Source organism: Pleurodeles waltl, chromosome 9 (genome assembly GCF_031143425.1).
Source record: "Pleurodeles waltl isolate 20211129_DDA chromosome 9, aPleWal1.hap1.20221129, whole genome shotgun sequence".
Lineage (NCBI taxonomy): Eukaryota > Metazoa > Chordata > Amphibia > Caudata > Salamandridae > Pleurodeles > Pleurodeles waltl.
In genome coordinates this window covers 1,088,625,987-1,088,646,587 of record NC_090448.1, presented here as the reverse complement: position 1 = coordinate 1,088,646,587, position 20,601 = coordinate 1,088,625,987, and the positions used below count along the sequence as shown (strand labels likewise).

At 46.2% G+C, this 20,601-nt stretch overlaps 1 protein-coding gene across 1 annotated transcript in view; it reads left to right on the top strand.

Annotated features, from left to right (window-relative positions):
* SPTBN5 (spectrin beta, non-erythrocytic 5) overlaps positions 1-20,601 on the top strand; it is a 1,780,873-nt gene that overhangs the window by 1,677,254 nt on the left and 83,018 nt on the right. The window contains exon 62 of the mRNA XM_069208774.1: positions 20,129-20,305. Within this exon, the coding sequence (XP_069064875.1) occupies positions 20,129-20,305 (177 nt within the window). The remainder of the gene's footprint in view (positions 1-20,128; positions 20,306-20,601) is intronic.

Genomic DNA, 20,601 nt, shown 5'->3' with positions numbered 1-20,601 from the left:
GGTGGTGCATCTGTGGTGTCAGTGGTTGACAGGGGCCTGTGTGCTGAAGCTGTCATGGATGTCTGCGATCTTCCGCTGGAAGAAGGTGGCTAGGGAGTCGCAGAGGTCTTGTGATGGCGGGATGTCATTGATGTTTCAGCTGGGGTTGGAGAGCTCCTTCACGATGTTGAAGAGCTCTTTGTGGCTGTGTGCGTTGTTGATGCATTTTTGAAGGCGGGTCTCTTGGCGGTTTGGATGAGTTGGTGGTGTCTGTAGATGGCATTTTTGAAGGCTGTGTGGTTGTTCAGTGTCTGATCTTGGGGCCACTTCTTTCCGAGTTTTCGGAATGTTTGCTTAGATTCTTGGAGGTCAGCGGTGAACCATAAGGCCTTTTTGTGGGTGTGTCTGTTGGAAGGATTTTTGATTGGGGCAAGAGTGCTGGCACAGTCGTCAATCCATTGCCTGAGGTTGCGGGGTGCTGTGTCAGTGGTGTTGATAGGTGGGTTCCGGGAGAGGGTAGTGATCAGTTGATCTTCAGTGACCTTGTTCCATCTGCGGTCGGGAATCCGTTGTGGGTGATGGTGTGTTGAGGGTTTCTCAAAGGAGAAGTGGATGCAGCGGTGGTCGGTCCTGTGGAGTTCGGTGGTGTGGCTGAAGGAGACGTGTTTGGTGGCAGAGAAAACAGGGTCAAGTGTGTGTCCTGCGGAGTGAGTGGGTGTTGTGATGAGCTGTTTGAGGCTTAGGTTGGAGAGGTTGTCGAGCATGGTGGTAGAGTTGTTATCGTTGGTGTTCTCGAGGTGAAAGTTCAAGTCCCGAAGGAGTATGTAGTCTTTGGATGCAAGAGCGTGCGTGCTGATGACGTCGGTGATGGAGTCGCTGAACTGCTGTCTGGGGACAGGGGGTCTGTAAACGAGGGTCCCTCAGAGGGTGGTGTTTGGGTCAGTGTGGATCTGGAAGTGCAGGTGTTCGGCGGTGCTGAGGGTGTCTTCGGTGCTGGTCGTGATCCTTGTGGATGATGGCGATGCCTCCTCCTGTTTTTTTGGAGCGGTCCCTGCGGGTGATCTTGTAGCCGTCCGGGATGGCTATGGCAATGTCAGGCGCTGAAGAGGGGTTCATCCAGGTCTCGGTAAGGAAGGTGACGTCTGGGAAGCTGAGTCGAGTAGATTCCAAAGTTCGACGGCGTGTTTTTGGACGGAGCGGGTGTTGAGTAGGATGCATCTGAGATGGTTGCGTCCTGCCTTGGTGGGTGGGTCGTTGGTGTGGAGGCTGGTGAAGGTGCAGTTCTGGCAGGAGAAGGGTCCACGGGTGAGCTGCAGGGTGGCTTGGTGGCAGGCGGGTGAGTGGCCGGTGTTGAGGGCGTGGAGGGTGGTGGCGTTGTAACAAAGACAGGTGTAGCAGCGGTTGGGGGGTGTGCGAGAGCCAGGGGTTCTGGCGCTGGGCATGGTCCAGGCACGGATGGGCGCAGACGGGCTTGCCTTTGGTGCGTCTGCGGTGCACCCGCTGAGCGCGGCCACACAGCCTAAGTAGGTAAGGAGGGGGTGGAGAGGACAGCCGGGAGGCGGGAGCTGGGGTGAAAATGGCGCGAAAAAAGGGGGCAGGCCGCAGGGGCAGCAGCAGCAGGAGTGCAGCGCGAGAGAGAGGAGGGGGGAGGCCCGTGGGGCAGCAGCGGCGGGAGAGAGAGAGAGAATGGGGGGGAGAGCAAGCGAGAGAGTGGAGGGAAAGTGCAGAAGTAAAGCAAAAGTCAAAGAGCTCAAAGGAGAGCGAATGGCATAAAGGGGCACAATGCCTACACTACAGCCTCCACTCATTACACTTAACTCACAGAAAAGTAGGGCAGTCAGGCGCGAATCACCTTTCCTCTGGAATTGCCTGAATCATGGATACAAAAACCCGAAACACGAATCCTACCAAGCAACAAGGTGTTTATGGACAGGAAGGCCTCACCCACTTAGTTGTGGCATGTTTCATCATCAGCCAGTCCACCCCACCGTAATAGGATAGTGTCAATCCGATGGTCTCATCCTAAAGCCCAAGGGGAAAAGGGAGCTCAAAATAGAGTTGTTCTGGTCAACACAGGGGTCCCTAGCTACTCTAAAATAAAGCAACATCTGTTTAATCCCAGGAAATATCTCTTATTAACAGGGTGCACAGGGTAGGGCAAGAACAAGAAAGAGTTCTCCTGTCATGATGGATGTTGTTGAGATACAAGTGCCCAACACACTTTGACAATGTCTTATGCCAACATGTTTCAGCTTCTTATAGGATACCTTCCCTGAGAAGTCTTAGTTCGGAAAAAGGGTCCTGGGCCTTCGTCAGGGTGTAGAACAAAAAAATACCCTGTCATCTACACTGCATGCTTCAGTCCTCGTCACCTACTCCTGGGACACCATGGTACGCTGCAGTACCATGGTGACCCAGGAGTAGGTGACAAGGCATGACTATCTCCTTAAAGAAAGTGTAACTACAGGTGTGGTCCCCCACCATAGTCATGGATGTTGTCGGACCTAGGAGACTGCAGGGTACAAAGTGTTATAACAACAGTCAGAGGTAAGACTTATCCTTAACTTGAGCATTCCGTCCAGGTCAGAGCCTGCTCCCTATTCCTGTGGACTAGGACTTGGGGAGGACTGGGAGGGGCCACTGGACCCTGATGAATACCAGCCCCAGGAATCTCTGAGGACAACTAGTGTGAGGATTTAGTGGATGCCAGTGGACTGGACACCTCCACAATTACTGGCTTGGTTTCTCCTCCTACTGTGGCTATGGAGGAGGCTTCCTCTTTCGCAGTGGTGGGCAGCCGAGGTCCTTGACTTTTCGCTGCCCTCAGTGGCAGACCGGACAAACGTCTTGACAGAGGTCCTCCAAGCCGAGCTTGTCCCCACAGAACCACTGCTGCCATTTAATGCAACGTCTTAATCGGTGTCTGGTCCAAGTCAGCCACCTGGCCTCCTGTGAATAGGACAGTGGCCCCCCTCCCCACCATTACCCCATCCCAGGGAACTCCAACTTCTTCACTCATCACCTCATGAAAGGCTTGGTGGTCCAAGCCTCCACCTCCAAAATAAATTCTCATACATTCCCTATTACCCTACCCCTCCACAAGATGGGGACTCCAAGAGGCTGGATACCTTAGGAAAGAAGATGTTCTCTTCCACCAGCCTGGCAGTTTTGTAAGTGAACACAGTGTGCCTTTTGGTCCGCTACTCCCATTCACTCAGGGACTCGGAGAAGGCCAGAGCCATATTCTACCAAGCTATTGCTGACGTCAGAGACAGAACTAAGTTGGCCATACACTGTTGGCTGGAGACAACCTTGTCCCTGGGCTGAGCTGTTTCATCATCAGTGGTCCTTCAGCCCGCGCCTTGTAGAGAACCACTGGCTTTTTGGGGAATGTTCAGGCCTTGCTAATGGACATACCCTTTGATGTCGCTCGTCGAGACAAGACGGACACAGAGCTGGAGTACTTTAAGGACAGCAAAGCTATGGCCAGGTTATTGGTCATTTCCATGGTGCCTCGCCAAGCCCAGTCCATCTCCAGCTGCACCTCTACTTACCCAGCCACCACAAGGTGCAAGCTTCCTAGCCCCTGTGTGGCTGAGGACGTGGTACACACAGACCTTGAGGGTGAGGTAGCCAGAAATCAAGCCAGTCAACCACCCCTCCGACAGCCGCAGCCTTCAAGCCTTTTTAGTTTGCCTTTTGACCATCGTGGGCCTCTAGTGGGCAGCAGGATACACCATCACCTGCACCAATGGAGGTTGATCACTTCCGACCTCTGGGTACTCCAGATTGTCTGAAGGGGCTGCTTCTTCCTCTTCAAGACTACCCTTGCACCCATGCTACCTACTTGAGACAGGCTGATGGAGAGCTGCATTTCCTTGCTCTGCCAGGAAGTGGTGACTCTTTCAGAGAGGGTGCTGGCATGAGAAGTAGGTCATTGTTGCTATTCCCACTGCTTTCTGGTGTTCAAGAAGGATGGAGGCCTTAGTCCTATCCTAGACCTGCACCTTCTCAATACCTTCCCTAAAAAAGGGGAAATCCAGAATGTTCACACTCGCTCAAGTCCTGTCTGCCATGATCGTGGGAGACTGAACAATAGTGTTGGACTTGCAGGATGCATACTTCCACATCCTCGTCCTGCCTGCTCATAGGCTTTACCTGTTGTTCACAGTATGCCAAGAGCACTTTCAGTTATCTGTTCTCACCTTTGGCGTTACCAGCATCCTCAGATGCTCACCAAGGTCATGGTGGTGCTTGTAGGTCAGCTGCGGAGATCAGGGGCCCCAGTCTTCCCTTATCTCAACATCTGGCTGTGGAAGGCAGGCTCCCCCATGTGGTTGTCTCCTGCCTCCAGACCTTGGAGAACCTTCTGTATTCGCTGGGGTTCACTACAAATGTGCTGAAGACACGCCTGACTCTTTCCCAGAAGCACCCTTTTGTGGGAGCTGTGTTGGACACAGTGCAGTTTTGGGCTTATCCTCCCGAACCACAAGTCCAGGATATTCAGGCTATTATACTGACATTTCATCCTCTTTTCTGGATTTCGGTGAGACTTACTCTTATGCTGCTGGGTTTCATGGCCTCCTGCATCCTGCTTATGACGTGCTGGCATATGCGGTCTCTGCAGTGGGACCTGAAGTTCCAGTGGGCGCAGCATATGGGGAATCTCTCCAACAAGGTCCAGATCTTGAAGGTCACTGTGAAAGATCTGCAGTGGTGATTAACAAACCATGATTGGGTCAACCGCAGACCCCGCTCCCTTCCCCAACCAGATCTGACAGTAGTGACAGATGTGTCACGCTGGGGCGGCCATCTGGGAGTGGCGGAGATTAGAGGTCTCTGGTCTCAGGCGGGATCCAGACTCCACATCAACCATGTCCTCCATGTCCTTTGGTCAAGATGCTCCCTCAGACGTATCTTCTATCGCAGCAGCAGGGGAGGGTTTTCCACCCAAACCTGTTAACGGTCAGCCTTCATGTCTGGAGATTAAGAACCAACAGTTGACAGTTTTCAACCTTCCACCCAAATTTTGCCATGTTATCTTGGCAGCACCGCATCCCTCCACTAGGACGGTATACGCCCGGCTGTTGGAACATGTTTGTGACATGGTGTAGAGCCAAACAGGTTGACCCTTTATTTTCATCCCTTTCCCAAGATCTTCTGTTTATCCTTACCCGGGCCCTGCAGTGCTCTGTCTTGGGGACATTAAAGGGTTATTTATCTGCCATTTCCTCTTTCCTGTGGCTGCCAGATTAACCTTCTCTCTTCAAGTCCCGTATTGTAAATAGGTTCCTTAAAGGTTTGCAACACTTATTTCCTCCAGCTCCCTTTGTTATGCCTCAGTGGAACCTTAACTTGGTTCTTACTTTCCTAATGTGTCTCTGTTTAAGTCACTTCATACCTACCTTCTTAGGCATTTCACCATCAAGACGGCCTTTCTGGTGGCAACTATATCTGCCCGTAGGGCCGGTGAACTACAGGCATTATCATCTCCACCTCCATACGTCTACCTCCTCCCAGACAAACTAGTCCTTTGGATCCGAGCATCCTTCTTGACAAAAGTGGTAGCCCCCTTCCATGTTTGCCAATCCATCAACTTGCCTGCTTTTTTATGCTCTGCCTCATCCCTGTAAGGAAGAGGAGAGGCTTCACCAGCTGGACCCAAAAAGAGTATTGTCATTCCACCTTTACAATACAAAACCTTTACAGGTGGACAGTCAACTCTTCATGGGATATGTCGGAGGCAAGAAAGGTTAGCCGTGGGAGGGTTTGCGTGCTCATTCCACCAGAGCAAAGGCTGCAACCACTGCATTAGCACGCAGAGTTTCTGTCCTGGACACCTGCCAGGCAGGAGCATGGGCCTAGCTGCACACATTCACCAAGCACTACTGTTTAGACGATCAGGTCAGAGCTGGCATTTTAGCCATTCAGTCCTGCAGGACTTCTTGGTAGAATCATGTTTGCAGACCCACCTCCGGAGAGGTATTGCTTTGTTATCTATTCTAAGATACGGAATCTGCAGCTAGAAGTCTCTATTAGAAGAGCAAGTTGCTTACCTTCTGTAACGCCTTATCTGATAAAGACTCTAGCCACAGATTTTTTACCGACTCACCCCCCCATCCTCCCTACTCTGAAAACTGATTTATAGGAATAGGGCCGCTCCCTCTTCTGGGCCCTAGTTTCATACACCAGTGGTCAGTGTTACTCCAGTATTGGAACTTTCATAGATTCACATGCTTGAGTCATTCCCATAATTGAGATGGGAGTCCCCCCGTACCCTATAACAGCAATGCAATGTTAAACATATAGAATGTAGGCCGTAGGCCCTTCAATGTTGTAACATATCAGAGTCAAATTAAAAAAGAGACCAAACTTAGGTTCCAGCCAATCAGGCTGCTTTGCCCTCTAGAACACTCCTGTGAGAAGCTCAAGTCCCTAAGATTTTCAACCGCACGTCATGCTATAGAGTTTCACTGAGCTCTGTTCAGTTCTACCTATTTTGATATATTTCAAAAGAATTTCACATTTCTTTGTTTTTGAAGCATTTATTTTGGTCCCTTAGTGCATTTGTACTGCAAATCTGATTTCATCATGTCAGATAAGGATAAGAGTCTATTCAGGGCCTGCAGTACCTGTGGTAAGAAGAGGCTTCCCTCCAAGGATCTTCATCAGGACTGCATCTACTGCCTTCTTCCAGAACATAAGGCCAAAGATTGTAAGGTATGTTGTACCTTTTGTACAAAGACACTAAAAGACAGAGAAGGAAGGCAACTAGTATGGATCCAGAAGCTCAAAACTAGGAAAGAACCAGTGTCTGATTCAGATAGTGAGGACTCCTCGTCATCCTCAAAAAGATCGCAAAAAAAGAGAGATTACCCTATTCTCATCCTCTCTTAACCAGCCAAAGAAAGCCTCAAAAAGACCACTCCTGGGTCTTACATAGGGCGCAGTCCTTCCAAATCTCCTCAAGAAAGTGAGGTTTCTTCCAAAAGGGACCATCTATGTCCTCAGAAAAAAACGTAAAAAGTCCTATGTCTGAACCACCTTCACCACCTTCTCAGGTTTGTAATTCATTCAAAAGCCTTCTTATGTTCCATCTTTTCACAGATCATCAATGAGCGTCCCGCTAGCGACGAAAACCTTGTCATTAGCACCATCAACGACGAAAACATACATGGCAGCGTCAACAATGGCCACAACAAGCAATGTCTCTACGCTGCCCACCACTTCGTCCTTCTTGATGTTGACATCCTAGTCCACAACTACTACACCTAGATCGTCATGACAACGGTTCTTCTGACAACTCCCATTCCCTTGTTGGCGACGACAACCCCTCTGTCGACAGAAAACACAGTTTTCATGACATCAATCCTCACAACCTTGTTAACGACTCTGTTGATGAGAGAAAAAACTCAAAGACAGAAAAAAAGCAGATATTTAACTCCTGCGCATATCTCTCCAAGCAAGGTGTCTCCACTGGTACCAGCCCATCTTTTAAATGAGGAAGGCCTGGAAGATGAAGTTCCTGTTGGGGTTGCGCGCAGCCCATCCGATCTGCATGTAAAGTGTCAGGAGGAAGAGGAGGAGTACAGTGAAGGTGAATACAAAGAGCAAGATTTTTTCGCCCTTTAGGAACAATACCACCAGTCGTACCAGGAAGAAATGGTGTGTCTACTTAGCTCTCTAGTTTTTGACTTACAATTCATGTTTACAGATTATATAAGGTGTTTTCCATCTACTGCGCCACAGGCCTGTGGTAAGAAGAGGCTTCAGTCTGAGGATCTTCATCAGGACTGCATCCACTGCCTTCACCCAGAACATAAGGCCAAAGATTGTAAAGTATGTCATACATTTTCTACAAAGACATTAAAAGACAGAGAAAGAAGGCTACTCATATGGCTCCAGAAGCTCAAAACTAGAAAAGAGACGACGTCTGATTCTGATAATGAGGACTCCTTGTCATCCTAAAAAAGATTGCAAAAAAAAAGAGAGATCACCCCTTCCTCACTCCTCTCTTAAGCAGCCAAAAAAAGCCTCAAAAAGACCACTCCTGGGTCTAACAAAGGGCGCAGTCCTTCCAAATCTCCTCAAGAAAGTGAAGTTTCTTCCAAACATAAGAAGAAAAAAGGACCATCTATCTCCTCAGAAAAACTTAAAAAGCCCTACATCTGAACCACCTTCACCACCTCCTCAGGTTTGTAATTCATTCAGAAGCCTTCTTCTGTTCCATCTTCTCACAGATCTTCAACAAGCCTCCCGCCGCCACCAAAAATCTTGTCGTTGGCACCATCAACGACAAAGACATACATGGCAGCATCAACAACAGCCACAACAAGCATTATCTCTACGTCCTTCTTGAGATTGACATCCTACTACTACACCTAGATCGTTGTGATGAGGGTTCCTCCGATGACTTCCATTCCCTTGTTGGTGGCAACATCACAGTTTTCTTGACGCCAATCCTCACAACCTCGTTGACGACTCAGTTGTCAAGAGAAAAAACTCAAAGACAGGAAAGAAGCAGATATTTAACTCCTGCACATACCTCTCCAAGCAAGGTGCCTCCACAGTACCAGCCCATCTTTTGGATGAGGAAGACCTGGAGGATGAAGGATCTTTTGGGGTTGCGCGCAATCCAACTGGCCTGCATGTAAAGTGCCAGAAGGAGGAGTACAGTGAAGGTGAATATGAAGAGCAAGGTTATTTAGCTCTTTAGGAACAATACCACCAGTCATACCAGGAAGAAATGGTGGGTCTACTTAGCTCTCTAGTTTTTGACTTACAATTCATGCTTACAAATTATAGAAGATGTTTTCCATCTATTGCATCTACTGCGCCACAGGCTTTCCCACTGGCAAAATGTCTTACTCTACAGCCTTCCACTCCAAAACAAAGACTATTATCATTGCCTACGTCAGCAAGACACACTCCTCAAACAGCTATTCTCCAGTACCCAGCAATCTCTGACGATGAGATGGAAGAGGGTAAGTTCAGCGACACCCACACTGAATGGGGTAATTATCTTATACATATACCATCATCTCCGTCACCAACTCCAGTGGATTCCCCACCTGAAGACATTGGGATATTTCATAATCTGCTAGAAAGGGCAGCAGAAAGTTCGAGCTTCCCATCCCTACTAAGCAGACTGACTGCTTTCTGTATAATTCTAAGGAACCATTTTGAAAAAGTGTGACAGCTATGCCTATTGTCAACTACATTTGGGAAGAGGGCTTAAAAGTAATGGGAAATCAAGCTACAGTGACTGCGGTTCTCCCGTGTTTGGATAAAAAATATTGAAATTGAAATTGATTTGCTTGTAAAGCATGTGCATGCCAATGGTGTCTTGGCACTGATAACTAACTTACTGAAAATTAAAAAAACGAATATATCTTGCAGTCAAGTGTACCTACTTTGAGCTGGAAAAGAACCAGGTTTTCAAATGCTTCCTAAAACTGCATAGATTAGATTGACCTCTTAAATGTTCAGGTAGGTTATTCCAGAAAGTGCAGTAAAATACACAAAACTCCTACTGCCCCAAGACTATCTCCTGAATTTACCAATTTTAACAGTCTTTGAGTAGGTTGAGCGTATGGTTCAAGCAGGACTATACAAATCAGTTTTCTCTTCAGGTATGCCAGACCGTCTTCTTAGAGAGTTTTATGTGTCAGGCACAAGGCTTTTCTCCACTGGTAGCCGATGTAACTCTTGCAATGTGTCAGGCACTGGAATTTGGGAATTTTCTTTAAAAGACGAACTGCTGCATTCTGTAAACATTGAAGTTTTTTTCAGAGGATGTTGCCTAGATATAATGCTTTACTGTAGTCCAGCCTTGATAACACCAAGGCTGTAACTACCAACTTCTGGACTTCATACGGAATAAAAGGGAGAATTTTTCCAATCTTGCTCAACAGAAAAAAAAATTAGAAGTACTCAATTTGTTAATCTGTGAATTAAGAGACAGAGGAGAGTCAAAGTTTATGCCCAGATTCCTTACTGAAGATACAGGAGTGGGAGGAGTACCCAAGGTCTACATCCTCTGAGATGGGCACTACAATCTGTGTGTCATCTGCATATGGTACAGGAGCAAACCCGAAAATGTGAATTATTTTTTGTCAAAGGTGCCACATTAATGTTACAAAAATGTAGAGTTCACAGACGAGCCCTGCTGAACCCCACACGGCAGAGTTAAGGTCTTGGTGGCCAATTGCCCAAGAGCTACAAACCATTCTCTCAGTGAAAGAAAAGATCTGAGCAATTTTAGTGCTGGGCCTCCTATTCCAATCTCTTCTAGACAACCCATCAGGATTGCATGGTTAATGGTGTCGAAGGCTGCCGATAGATTAAACTGGACCGTTGCTGCCTTCCCTCTGTTATCCAAGATAGTTCTCAGCTCATCTGCAGTTGCAGCCAATGCAGAGTCAGTACTGTGGTTTGGCCTAAAGTCAAATTGTGCTGAATGTAAGATTTCCTTTTCTTCCAAGAATTTAGAAAAAGCCATGTCCATATGTTTTTTGAGGATCTTTGCTGGAAAAGATAACTAGGAAATCGAGTGATAGTTCTTTGCCACTGTAGGATCAAGGGAGGATTTCTTCGATAGAGGCAAAATAGAAGTCTGTTTCCACTCTAACGGAATTGACCAGATTCTAAAATATAATTGAAGAGAAAAGTAAGGAGAGGAGTAATCACCCCCAAAAGCTTGTGAAATATTTTCGGGGGCAAGGATCAACAGGGCCCCCCTATTTTGTTAGCCCTATAAGTTCAGCTACTCTAGCCTCTGTAAACGAGGAACAAAAATTCAAAAGTATTTTACCAAGTACCACGGCTGTTGGTCCAGAGGCTGAAACTGAAATCCTGCCTTTATTATTTAAATTGTCAAGGATATCTTATTTATTTTTTTTAAATCTGCAAGTTGATCACAAAACTGCTGACAAGGGACCAAGGTTCCATTAGGAAGTGGGCTTGAGCGTCTGAACAGTTAGACAGTCGTCTAGAAGCATTCGTAGCTTGAAGGATTTTATCTGAGAAATATTTAGTTTTCTCCAAGATTATCTGTTTTTAATATTCATGAATCTCTTCATTATATTTAACCTTTACCTCCTGCCCATAGTTTTTTTTTCTCCAAGCTCTCTCCTGTCTTGTACATTTTTCTTTTAGGGCCAGATGTATCAAAAAAACGAATTGCATTTCTTAAATAGCGAATTTTAAGAAATCGCTATTTAAGAAATGCAAAATGGTATGTATAAATTTTGCAATTCGGTAATAGCAATTTCTTAAAATTCGCAAATGCTATTACCGAATCGCAAATAGAGAATGCAACCCCATTTAACCCTATGGGCCTGTAGGTGCGAATGGTTTTGCATTACCAAAATTGCAAATTCCAGTTTGGAATTCGCAGATTAGGAAATGGAAATCCAAGGGTGCTCGGGGTCTAAGGCCCCCTCTGCTGCACCCCAAAAAGTTTTTTACGGACATGTGAAGCACACACATGCCTTAGGGGCATGTGTGCGCTACATATCAATTTTAAAAATGCATTTTTAATATAATTTACACATGGTTACCACCAAATTGGATTTGGTGGAAATTGCATTTCCTAAATGCCCAATTCGCATTAGGAAATGCTTGATACATGTGCCTTGGAAATCGCAAATCAGAATTTTCCATTCGCGATTTCCTATTTAGAGAATCGCAATTTGCAATTCTCTAAATAGGGGTCACAATATTAAGGATTCGCTATTTTAACGATTCCTTAAAATTGCACAGCGAATGCCTTTCATGCATTGTGAAAGGCATTATTGCTTACGCAAACGGACAAATTTTTAGATTCGCACTGTTTGCGAATGCAGAAACGCTTGATACATGTGGCCCTTAGTTCCTTAAGCTGGAGTGAGAACCAGGAAGTAGAGGGGTTCTTTCTGTAATTTTTTAGCTGGCACAAGTTTAGTAACCGCTGCCCTTAACCGTTCAGAAAACACAGCTGCTGTTGGTTTTTCATCTTTCATAAATAAGGCATTAGGCACTGCCTAAAAGATTAACTGGATCTGTTTTTCAAATTTTATTCCAAGCTTGAATTTTTATGAGTTGCCCTTGGATATTCTTTACTATTAACAGGTGAAACAGATTTTATGCTAAAATTCGCTGCTTTGTGATCAGACCAAACAATAGGTAAGATACCATTCACCTTCAGTTCTGGATGATTCTGGGAGATGCTGTCCCAGGTATAGCCTGCTATATGTGTAGCAGACGACACCCTCTGAGAGAGGCCGAAACCATTTAGGCTATCCAAAAGTTATTCTGACTCTTTAATTTTAACATCTTCCAAACTTAAACTAAAATCACCTAAAACCAGTAAAATTTGCATGCTGCATACATGATTCAAAAATGTCACCCAGACTGACTAAAAAATTAGCTTTCGGACCTGGAGGCCTGTAGATCAGTAATCCATTGTAGAACAACTGATTAGAAAATGTACACCTAAATAGCATTGCTTTACAATCAGTTACTGAGGCCTGTTCATAAGCAACTTCTAGATGGTCCTGATTAAATCACCGGCAGGCCTCCCCTGCTTACCTATACTGTTCACCTCTGGAATAGAATATCCAGCTGGAAGACCATCAACCAGGTCTGGGTCTGAACTTTCCTCAGCCCATGTCTCAGTTACAAAAGCTATGTCAGGTGAATATATTTCTAAATGGTTGAAAAAAATCGATCTTGTGCTTAATGAGGCAGCGTGAGTTTATCAAAGTACATTCTATTCTAAAATGTCTCTTATCCGGTGCCAGCAAGTAAGAAGAACCTGCAGTCTTGGCTGCTAAAGAGTTATGTTCAGCCTGGCAGAACCACAGAAAATGAGAACAATTCAAATTGTTTTAATTATAACAGGGATTAAACTTGTTTCATAAGAAAGGCTTATCCTTGTTAAGATGCAGCAACCACTCTCTAGAGTAACTTTGGAGCTAGAATTGACCAAGGGTCCTGGCGCCTGGTGTAATCTTAGCACGGGCGGGCTTGCCATTGGCGTGCCTCCAGCATGCTGGCAGCATGGTCACTGCGGGAGTCGGCTGCGCTGCCGTGTTCCTAGGGCTATTAGATAAGGAAACCTGGGCAGAAGACTAGACTGCCAACAAAATGGCGTCTTCTACACTGAACATGGACGAGGGTGTGCAAAACAGAGCTAAATAAAGCTCTTGCATGCATCTGGTAATTCAATTAAAACAATCTACAATGTGCTATATAAATTAAAAATAGCATCTTTCTCTAAAGCATAAAAGATTTCTGTCAGAAACACTAAAATCAGTTTGATTGCGTTCCCAATCAGTGCGTTAGTCTCCAGAGGATGCTCCAGCAGGTCTAACTGGGCATCCAAAGCCGGACTCAGCGCTCACACAGGCGGCCCAACGCAGATCTAAAACCCCTCAACTCTAATCTCAGCACCTCCAGACAATGATGGTAGGTGCCTTCATAATATTGGCAAGCGCTTCTCATCAATGCCATCGCTTATGGTCAGGGCAGTGAATTCTCTAGCTATTCTAGGAAGATAAGACTGTGGGCTGATATCGCTCCATATCTGGACCAGCTACCAGAGAAGGCTAAAGCAGGGTCAAAGAAGATTTTACAGGAAAGGGACTGCACATCTGCAGAGGTGATAGATTGTGCAATGGATATCACAACTACTGCATTTAGACAACTTGCAGGTTATGCTGTACTCAGGAGGCAATGGTGGCTCAAAGCTACTTCCTTTACACCGGAGGTACAGAACAAAATACTGGATCTACCATTCGACAAAGAAGCTCTTTTCAGCAGACATGTTGATGATGCCCTGCAAACCATAAAGACGGGCATTGACACAGCCAAATCACTGGGGACTCTTCAGTTCAGAAAATTGCCCTTTCAGGCTACCAGAGGAAGAGGGCTTCCATCCTATACGGGAGGTTATCGACAATATCCTTACCCCTTCTATTCATCTACCTCTCAGCAGTTTTGTCCACAGTACTCATTACTCTAACTGCCACAAGCACCCTACAACAGACTGTAGGAATCTGGCCTGGTGTGTGGTGGGTACGTAAGGTACTTACCTTAAACCAAGTCCAGGTAGCCCCTCTTAGTGAAGTGTAGGCAGTGTCTAGAAGCCAGGCTCTCTAGAGGTAGCTGTGGATGAGCAGTTAAGGTGTATCTAGGAAACATGCAAATCTCATGCAATACCACTGTAGTCACACAGCACTTACACACATGAAAGAAAACACTCGGTTGTACAAAAATAAAGGTACTTTATTTTTGGGACAAATCACCACAAAATACTAGAAGGGTAACCCACCATTAGGAGGTAAGCAATATACTAAATATATACACTAGCAATCAGAAATAAGCATAGAAAAGATTAGAAAACAGTGCAAATATTAATAACCAATAGAGACCCTAGGGGGAGCACAAACCATACACTGAAAAAATGGAATGCGAATAAGGTACCCCCACCTAGGTAAGTAAAATGTGTAGAGGGGAGCTGGGAGTACTAGAAAACCACAGAGGTAAGAAACACAGTACCCCCCCATTGACCAGTAATGCCGTAATAAATCACTGGATCTTCTCCAAACCACCCAAAAGAGGGAAAAGAAGACACCCTGACAAGACTGCAAGAAAACCAGCAGTGGATTCCTGAAGAAAGAAGAGGAGAGAGATAGGACCAAGTCCAGGAGTCACAGTGGAGTCCAGGAGGAGTAGGAGCAACTACCCACCCAGCTGTAGTTGCAGGAGTTGGTCGACGGTGATGAAGAACAGGTCAGCACTGCAGCCCTGGAGCCGGAGAAGAGGTACTGATGGTTGCAGATGATGCCCCACACTGAAAGGAAGATTGCAGATGGGTGTTGGTGCAGGAATTCCACCAACATGCCTTGGCAAAGACAAACTCGCGGTTAGTGGAAAAGTGGTGCTGCCAGGGACTAGCAATGCCCAGGAGGACTCAACCCAGGAGAGGGTGTCACAGGGGACCCTCACTGTCGCAGAGAGTTCACAGGAGCAAAGGCAGCACCCGCAGGAGTCCCACAGGACGGGGACACAGGAGTCGCATAAGAAGCCCATGAAGCACTACAAAAAGGGATCCCACGCCACAGGAGAATCTTGCAAGAGGCTGTGCTTTGCAGGATGGAGGGCTGGAGATACATGTCACCTGTAGACCCCTTGGAGGAGAAGCAAACACGCCTTGGCAGCTGCAAGAGATGCAGAGCATGGGGGTACTGTTCTGTGTGGGAAGGCAGAGGCTTACCTCCACCAAAGTTGGACAGCTGGCAGAGGGGACCAAGAGGACTACTCTGGACCACCACCTGTGATGCAGGATCCATGTAGCTCAAGATGAGGGGAGATCCACGCAGTCGGTCGTCGCTTGCTGTAGGTGCCTGCGGTTGCAGGGGAGTGTTTCCTTCACTCCAAGGGAGTTTACTTCTTCTTCTTGTGCAGGCTGAAGAGCTGCAGTCTTCTGAGGATTCACAGCCCGGTAAATGTTGCAAAGCTGGCAGAAGACGTGGAAACAAAGTTGCAGAAGAGTCTTCTTCATTGTGTTTGTCGGTTCCTGGAGGGTCCAGTTGCTGTTCCAATGGCCAGAAGTCAAAATGGGGGAGTCCTGCTGGAATCTTGCAAGCCGAATCTGAGGACCCACCTTGGAAACAAGATGGCAGAACCCAGGGACCCTTTGGAGGAGCTCTGGGCACCATCCTTGGGGTGTTGATGGACAGGGGAGTGGTCACTCCCCTTTCCATTGTCCAGTTTTGCGCCAGCGCAGGCACTGGGGGTCCTTGAACCAGCGTGGAGTGGTTTTGTGCATGGAGGGCACCAAATGTGCCCTTCAAAGCAAACCAGTGGCTTGGGAGGCTACCCCTCCCAAGCCAGTCACACCTATTTCCAAAGGGAGAGTGTGTTACCTTCCCTCTCTTAAAGGAAATCCTTTATTCTGCCTTTCTGGACTTGATCAGATCAAGCAGCAGGAGGGCATAAACCTGTCTGTGGGGTGGCAGCAGCTGGGCTGCCCGGAAAACCCCATAAGACTGGTGGTAGCAATGCTGGGGGTCCTCTAAGGAGCCCCCAGAGTGCATGGAATCATACTTCCAATATTTGCAACAGTATTGGGTATAATTCCAACATGTTTGATACCAGACATGCCCTGCCCAGGTTCGGAGTTACCAACATGTAGCTGGACATAGGTAGTCACCTATGTCCAGTACACACGTAGGATGCGTCCCCGATCTGCTAGTGCAGGGGTGACCTTAGACACAGGTACCTGACCCTGCCCTCTTGGTTGAGAGGGCCTACCATAGGGTTGACTTATAGTGACCTGGTGTAGTGACCTGTAGCGAAAATGGCTGCAGGCATCCATTTCACACAGGCTGCAATCACAGGCTGGCAGAACCTTTTGCATGGGCTCCCTATGGGTGGCACAATAACTGCTGTAGCCCATAACTATCCCCTGGAACCCAATGTCCTGGGTACCTAAGTACCATTTACTAGGGGGGACCAGTATGCCAACTGTGGGAAGAAAAAGATACAGTTTAGAAGAGAGAGCAAAACTACTGGGTTCCTGGTTAGCAGGATCCCAGTAAACACAGTCAGACATACTGACAACAGCCAAAAACTAGGGTAACCATGCCAAGAAAGAGGGTACTTTTCTACACAGACCCATACCTAAAGGCAGAGAGAGACACCAAGGAAAATATGCTGGTCTACGCCAATGACTGCTTACACCAACTTCCAGCTTCTCCCCTTTTCTCTCCATTCGGGCTAGGAGGAAGAATATGCAACTATATTCAACGCTGGCAAGAGATAACATTGGGACAATGGGTCCTACACCTTGTTCAATTCACCCACACTCTAGAATTCATTCAGACCCCACCAACAACTCCACCTCACACCTGCATTCTGAAACATCGACAACTTCTCAAATTGGAGGTCAAAATAGTGCTCAAGGAAGGGGTGATAGAAAGAGTTCCCACTTCACAATAAGGAAAGGGATTTTATTCCGATTTCTTTTTGGTCTGCAAAAAGTGGATGGAGTTGCAACCAATCCTCATCCTCAGAGATCTCAACACCTATTTAAAAAAACAGTCATTCTACATGGTAATGTTGCAGGATATTCTACTACTCCCAAATCAGGGAGATTATATGGCAACCCTCGACCTTCGGGATACATATTTTCACATCCTCATCCATCCCTCGCACAGATAATTCCTAAGGTTCACAGTAGCTGGCAGCCATTACCAGTCCCCCAATATTCATGGAGTGTTTGGCTCTGGTAGCAGCTTTCCTAAGGAAACACAAACACCAATTGTTCCCGTATTTCGACGATTGGCTGGTCAAGGCACACTCCAGTCGAGCATGACAGAGATCAACAACTGCCGGCATAACACTATTCAGCGAGCTAGGTCTCGCACTGAATTGGAAAAAGTCAGTCCTTCAAACATCAAGAAACATAACCTTCTTGGGGGCAACACTAGATACTACACTCAACAAAGCGTCCCCACATCTAAGAGACAATTAACACTCATGTCATTGGCAATATTGGTACAAAGAAAAGAGTATCTCTAGGGATGATGTCATCATGCATTCCTCTAATTCCGTTCTGCCAGCTACTGATGCGATGCCTTCAGGAAGAATTGAACATTCAATGGATACAGGCAACAGGCTCGTTCGACTACATCATGAAAGTCACCACAGCCATGATCAGGGCCCTATATTGGTGGATTCTACAGACAAAATTATTGATCGACCTTTCTTTCCTCAGTCTACCTTTTCCATTGGTCCTCACCACCGACACCTCCCTAGAAGGATGGGGAGAGTGCCTTCAAAACCTACAGGTCAGAGGCAGGTGGCAAAAGCTCATCTGTGTTACCACATCATTATGCTCAAGCTCGAGGCAGTACACCTAGCCTTGCAGGCTTTCCTTCTGAAAATGAGAAACTCTGACGTTCTGATCTGATCAGACAATAACCCCCAGAACCGCAAATGCTGGTTCTTCGCAAGCTGGCATCACCATCAGGGACCATGGGGGAATGCATTTTTGTGCATGACCCCAAATCTTTGCTTACACCTTTCCTCCCATACTCCTTCTTCCTAGCTTTGCAGGATAATTCTAATAGCCCCAATATGGCCTCACCAGCATTGGTTTACGGAGTAACCTCACATACAGTTGAGGATGGCGCCTTTTCTCCTCACTTATTGACTTGTCTCCTAAGCACAATGAATTCGCCCACTTAAACTTCTCTCCGGATTGTAGAGACATCCTTGCCAGAGCCCGAGCGTACAGCACAAACAAGACATATCACCATATTTGCCTATGGTGCCAACATGCTGAGGTAAATCCGCTGTACTCTTCACCGGAAGAGATCCTTCCATATCTATTGCAGTTGGAATGCTCAGGAATAACGCATGCTTTTGGCGGCTATTTCTCATTTCAGATGATCACCCACTTCACCATCATTTTGGGCCATGTGAATTGTTAAACAGTTCCTCAAGGGATTGTTTAGGGTTCTCCAGCCAGTCATACCTCCTCCTCCGCCCTAGAAACTGAGCACGGTGCTATCTCAGCTCATGAAACACCTGCTTGAATCCATTCAGAGAGCCAATATAAACTTCCTTTCCTGGAAAATTGCTCTCCCTGTAGCTTTGACCTCTGCCAGAAGGGTCAGCGAGATTCAAACTCTCACCATTCAGGAACCCTTCCTGCAATTTGGGGGTGATAGGGTGAACCTTCACACAAACCCTAAGTTCATTCCTAAAGTCTCTTCAGACGTTCACCTCAGTGAACCAGTCATCCTAAAGACATTCTTTCCAGACCCTACAACACCGGCCGAAAAGGCACATCATTCTTTAGGAATCAAGAGATGCCCGAAGTTTTATCTAGACAAAACCAAAGGTTTTCGCAAGTCTAACCAGTTATTTATGGCTTATCTGCACACCACGAGAAGGGTATCACCTTTTCATACAGAGCTTTGCTAGATGGCTATCTAGTGTAATTTACTTCTGTCATCAGGCAGAAGACGACCGTCAAAGACATTGGTGCACTCTAGTGTCCTTGGAGTGTACTCCAAATAGGGAATTGCAATGTGTGATTCCCTAAATAGGAAATCACAAATAGGGAATTCTTAATTTGCTATTCCCTATGCATATGTAACAAGCATTTCTTAAATGCGAACTGGACATTTAGGGAATGCTATTACCATCAACTCCAAGACAATGGTCAACATGTGCAATTTAAAAAAATGCATTTTCTGAAGTGCAATGTAGCACACACATGTCCCTAGGGCACATGTGCGTTTTACATGTGCACATGTTTTTGTTGGGGGTGCATCAAAGTGGGCCTTAGGCACTCAGCACCCTTGGTTTTGCATTTCCTAATTTGGAGATTCCTAATAGGAAATCGCAAATTAGGAAATGCAAAACCATTGGCACCTATGGGCCTTATGGCCCATAGAAACAAATGGAGTCAGAATCCCTAATAGCAATTCCCTGATAACGATTTCAATTCTGTAGGAATCACTATTAGGGAATCGCTATTTTGTTACATAGCATTTTGCATCCCCTAAATAGGTATTTCTTAAAATTTGCTATTTAGGGAATGAAAAATGTGTTTTTGATACATCTGGCCCCAAGTTCCTAATACTACAGAGTTGCAGAGAGAATTGTGTTCTCAGTTTGTGTGCTGCTATTCAATTCATTGTGATGATCTCCTTTAAACTGCAGTTCTTAGAGTAAAATAACATACGCTAGCACAGCCAATAGGTCTGGCTTATAACCAAAAGTGTAAATCATACGTATTGGTTTTGGAAATGCTTGTTACTACTGGTAAGTGAGTTGTTTGGTCAGCACAGCCTGAAAATTCCACTGTATGTTCTAAAATATATAAGGGACAATCATACAAAAAAATAACAGGCAGTGCTCTTCTAAGGTTCAACTGATGCAGGATTGCACCAACAGTAAAAGTTAATCTAATACTATTTGGATATTCAGAGTTGATCTCACCCATCTTCACCTTAATTTTGAGGCCTGCTTTAGCATTGCTTAGCCACTGAAAGGCAAGGTCTTTCTAGAGAGGCAGGTAATGCCAGTGAGATGTGAAGAGGCCTGTTCTTAGCACCAGTTGGTTTTATTTGAATGTTTGTATTCACAGATCAAGGAGAAGCTTTTGGAACAATCGGAACTTGCGAGAAAAGTTGCAGATTGCTGGGAAGTAAGGAAAGAACTGTATGAAGAGAATTTGGAGATCCAGTTGCTTCTGCGTGAACTGGAGCAGGCGGAGAGCTGGCTGAGCGCTAAGGAGGGCTTACTCCTCGATCCAAACTATGGGGTAAGATTTCAGTGTCAACTGTCAAAAGACATAACATACAGAACAAGCAAATGTTATTGAAAAACTCAGGTCTGATCATTGGAACATGCAGAATGGATGGCTACCTGGGAAGGATGAATGAGAATGGCAGTTTGGTGGAATGAGCCAGTTAGCAGTGAGCACCCCTCAAGAGTCTGAGGCCAAATATTTTCTTAGGATACTCCCACTGACGTTGCTGAAGCCCACCTCTAGCCTCTTTTTTCCACCCCCTCTGATCCCTCCTATCTCTTTAGCTAGCTTCTCATTCCTTTTGCCCT